This window comes from Dipodomys ordii, unplaced genomic scaffold (assembly GCF_000151885.1).
Source record: "Dipodomys ordii isolate 6190 unplaced genomic scaffold, Dord_2.0 Scaffold113, whole genome shotgun sequence".
Lineage (NCBI taxonomy): Eukaryota > Metazoa > Chordata > Mammalia > Rodentia > Heteromyidae > Dipodomys > Dipodomys ordii.
In genome coordinates this window covers 4,869,853-4,873,229 of record NW_012267329.1, presented here as the reverse complement: position 1 = coordinate 4,873,229, position 3,377 = coordinate 4,869,853, and the positions used below count along the sequence as shown (strand labels likewise).

General features: G+C 33.3%; 1 protein-coding gene across 1 annotated transcript in view; it reads right to left on the bottom strand.

The window, feature by feature from the left end:
• Positions 1 to 2,747: 2,747 nt before the first annotated feature.
• Positions 2,748 to 3,377, bottom strand: part of LOC105995017 (olfactory receptor 502-like) — a 3,034-nt gene continuing 2,404 nt past the window's right edge. Inside the window, exon 2 of the mRNA XM_013028686.1 lies at positions 2,748 to 3,373. Coding sequence (XP_012884140.1) covers positions 2,748 to 3,373 — 626 coding nt within the window. The remainder of the gene's footprint in view (positions 3,374 to 3,377) is intronic.

The window sequence follows — 3,377 nt, the reverse complement described above, 5'->3', positions numbered from 1 at the left end:
AATATGTTGCTAGCCATGTACCAAACACTTCCTGGAATTTCCTTGGCTAACCACTATCTAACAAGTAATATCCCACTCATATACATGAAATTTACTTGGGGGTTGGTTCCTGTCCAACAATATCAGCTTTGGTTATTTTAATTAATCCCATAGTGAGCACAATTGGAAGAAATGATGAAATGTTAAGGATATTTTAACTATATTTGATTTACAGAAAATAAGGAATTGTATTACCAGTCAATAGGAGAATACAGAAAATATACTCAGCATTGAGGTATTATTTTGTGACAACAGAACTTGACAAGTCAGAAAATGACTTACTAACACAGGGCACTGGTATAAGCTGTAGATTTTGTATTGTTTTTCTATAACTAAGCCAAAGTAATAAAAAAAAAAGCTAGGTGACTGTACCATGAAAAGTTTGAATGACACACTACATTTCACATATATCTTTAGGACAAAGAGAAATGGGTAGTAATCAGGCCTTGCACAGATATGCAGCCATAGAACTCAGGAAATCTCAAATCTTGAGATAATCAAATCTCTAAGATGAGAAAACTAATATTGTATCAGGGTAAAACGAATATGCAAATAAATGATCAAAACTGTAATTAGTTCTATCAATTATTAAGTATTCCCAGCTCAAAGAAACCAAGACAAGAAGGAGAACCAATGGAAATGCTAAGATACACAAAATTTTAGGACATACATATATGGTAATCAACACAGTCAATGATGTTACTTTATTAAAAATGGAAAGAAGGCTCCAACTCTTTAGTTCCTGAACATCAGAGACTCAAAATGTAGAGTTTCTATGCATGCCAGGCTGACCTTGGGGACACTGAGACTGTCACCATGACATAACGTATTGATAGACACTATAAGCACTATGCAAATCGTTTGAGTGAATTGAGAAATGAAGTAAAGCAAGAGGCTCATGAACATCCAACATAGACTGAGAGACAGAAAAAAAAGCAGAGAGAAATTTGATGAGACAAATTCTAGTTATAAAACTCAGCAACTCTGTAAACTAATTTGCACAGAGAGTAATTAAAAACTATGATTTGTTTTATTTCAATTAGAAAGAATAGTAATATAAAGGACAGTGTATAAAAAGGAAAATAATTATAAAATTAATGACAGAAGTTAATTAAATAGAAAGTCAGCCTACAGTGAAAGAGAAAATAGATAAATACTTGTTTTCTTACACTGATTTTGTTACCTTTCATCATGTAAAAATAAAATGAAAGTACAAATCACCAAATACGGAAGGTCAAAAGCAATACAAATACAGCTTTTAAAGCTATTTTTACTATTATTAGGAATACAAGTAGTTATAAGTACTAATATATAATAATTGATAACTTAGGTAAACTGAAGAATATTTTTAAAAACATAATTAACTCAAATCAAAGCAAAGAGGAAACAAAATGGCAGGATCTTTTAATCATTAAAGAAAATTTATCAACATATGAGAAAGAAAAATGTAGACAGCATTTTATTAAATACTAAAGACATTCAATGAAACAGTAATTACAATCTTATGTAAGTTCACTGAGACTAAAGAGTGCATATTTCAATGCAATAACACCATGTGAGATGTCTTGATACTAAATCCCAACAAGCACAAAAGAAAATGCAATGATACTCCAGCTTCATTTTTATGAAAATAAACAAAAATACTTTACAGAATATTCACAACCTTATCAGCAATTTATGAACACCATAATATATTAATAGGAGATCCTAGCAAGTACATGTAGATTTAATTTAGACTCTTAAGGTAAAAATTGAAGTAATCAAAAGAAATTAATCAGAATTTATTTAAAGTCAAAATATTCTGTTAATTTGTTTTCCCTGACAGTAAACAGTAAATGTCATCAGGCTTGTTAAATGTCATGCACCTTCAGTATAGAATTGTGGACAAATATACCACATCATTTTTCATATTGGATCATAGGAGAAATATAAAAATCCGGAACAGTATTTTTGAGAAATGTGCTACATGTCATATGGCCAGTACTAGAACCTAAGAAAAATTGTGTAAGATGTTCAGATCATATAAAGAAGGTATAACTATGGACTTTGCAGTATTTACTTTTTCTTTGAAAAAAGTATTTGACAAAACTATGTAACTATTAACTGACAAAGTTGTACAAATACTACATATATGTATATGTAGTGTGTGTATGTGTATACATGTGTACAAGAGTGGTGAGGCTTGAACTCGGGGCCTAAATGCAGTCACTGAGCTCTTCTGTCAAGGCTAGCACTCTACCACCTGAGCAACAACTGCACTTCCAGCTTTTTTTTGGAAGTTAATTGGACATAAGTGTCTCACATATTTTCCTGCTTGAGCTGGCTTTGAACCACAATCCTCAGATCTCAGCCTTCTTGGTTGCTAAAATTACAGACATGAGCTGAAATTAAGTAGCTTTAGGGGCCTTCAAGGAACTTATGATCAAAACTGATATATTGCAGTAAACATTTTCTTGGGGAAAAAACTTTTGAAGATATTTAAGCAATTTTTTTTACAATAACAGTTCATGTACATAATCATAAATTCAGTGAGATTTTATCACAGAACTTCAAATCTCTTAATATATGATCTAAAAAAAAATCATGTTTGCTAAAAATTTCTCAATGGGAAAATATATATCAATGATTGTAGGACCACTCAGAAAGTCCATTTACTTTTACGTATAGTTATGATTTCCATAATAAAGCTTAGAAAATACCAGACATATCTAAGAAAACATTTTCCTCCAAAGCTCTCTCTTCAGAGCCCCCTTGATCTCATTATTTCTGAGACTGTAGATGAGGGGGTTTAACATGGGAATCACCACCATGTAGAACACAGATATCACCTTGTTCTGGTCAGTGGAGTAACTGGATTTGGGCATCACATAGATGAATGTAATGGTCCCATAGAACAGAGCAACTGCAGTGAGGTGGGAGGTGCAGGTGGAGAAGGCTTTCTGGCGGCCCTCAGTGGAGCGCATCTTCAGAATGGTGATGAGGATGTAGATATAGGAGACAGCTATGACAATCACTGTGACCACAAGGATGAAGGCAGCAGTAAATGTGCAAAGAAGTATGCGGGCACTATCTTCAGAACAGGCAACTTCACGTAGAGGAGAAAAATCACAGAAGAAATGATTGACTCTGTTTGATCCACAGAACACTAAAGAAAAGAAAGATATAGTAAAAGATGAAGCATTAAAACAACCACCTATAAAAGCTATTATAAGTAACTGGACACAGACTTGTGTGGACATTTTGGTTGAATACAACAGTGGATTGCAGATGGCCACAAAGCGATCATAGGCCATGGCAGCCAGAAGAAAGCACTCGACTGCCCCAAAGAAAACAGCTGT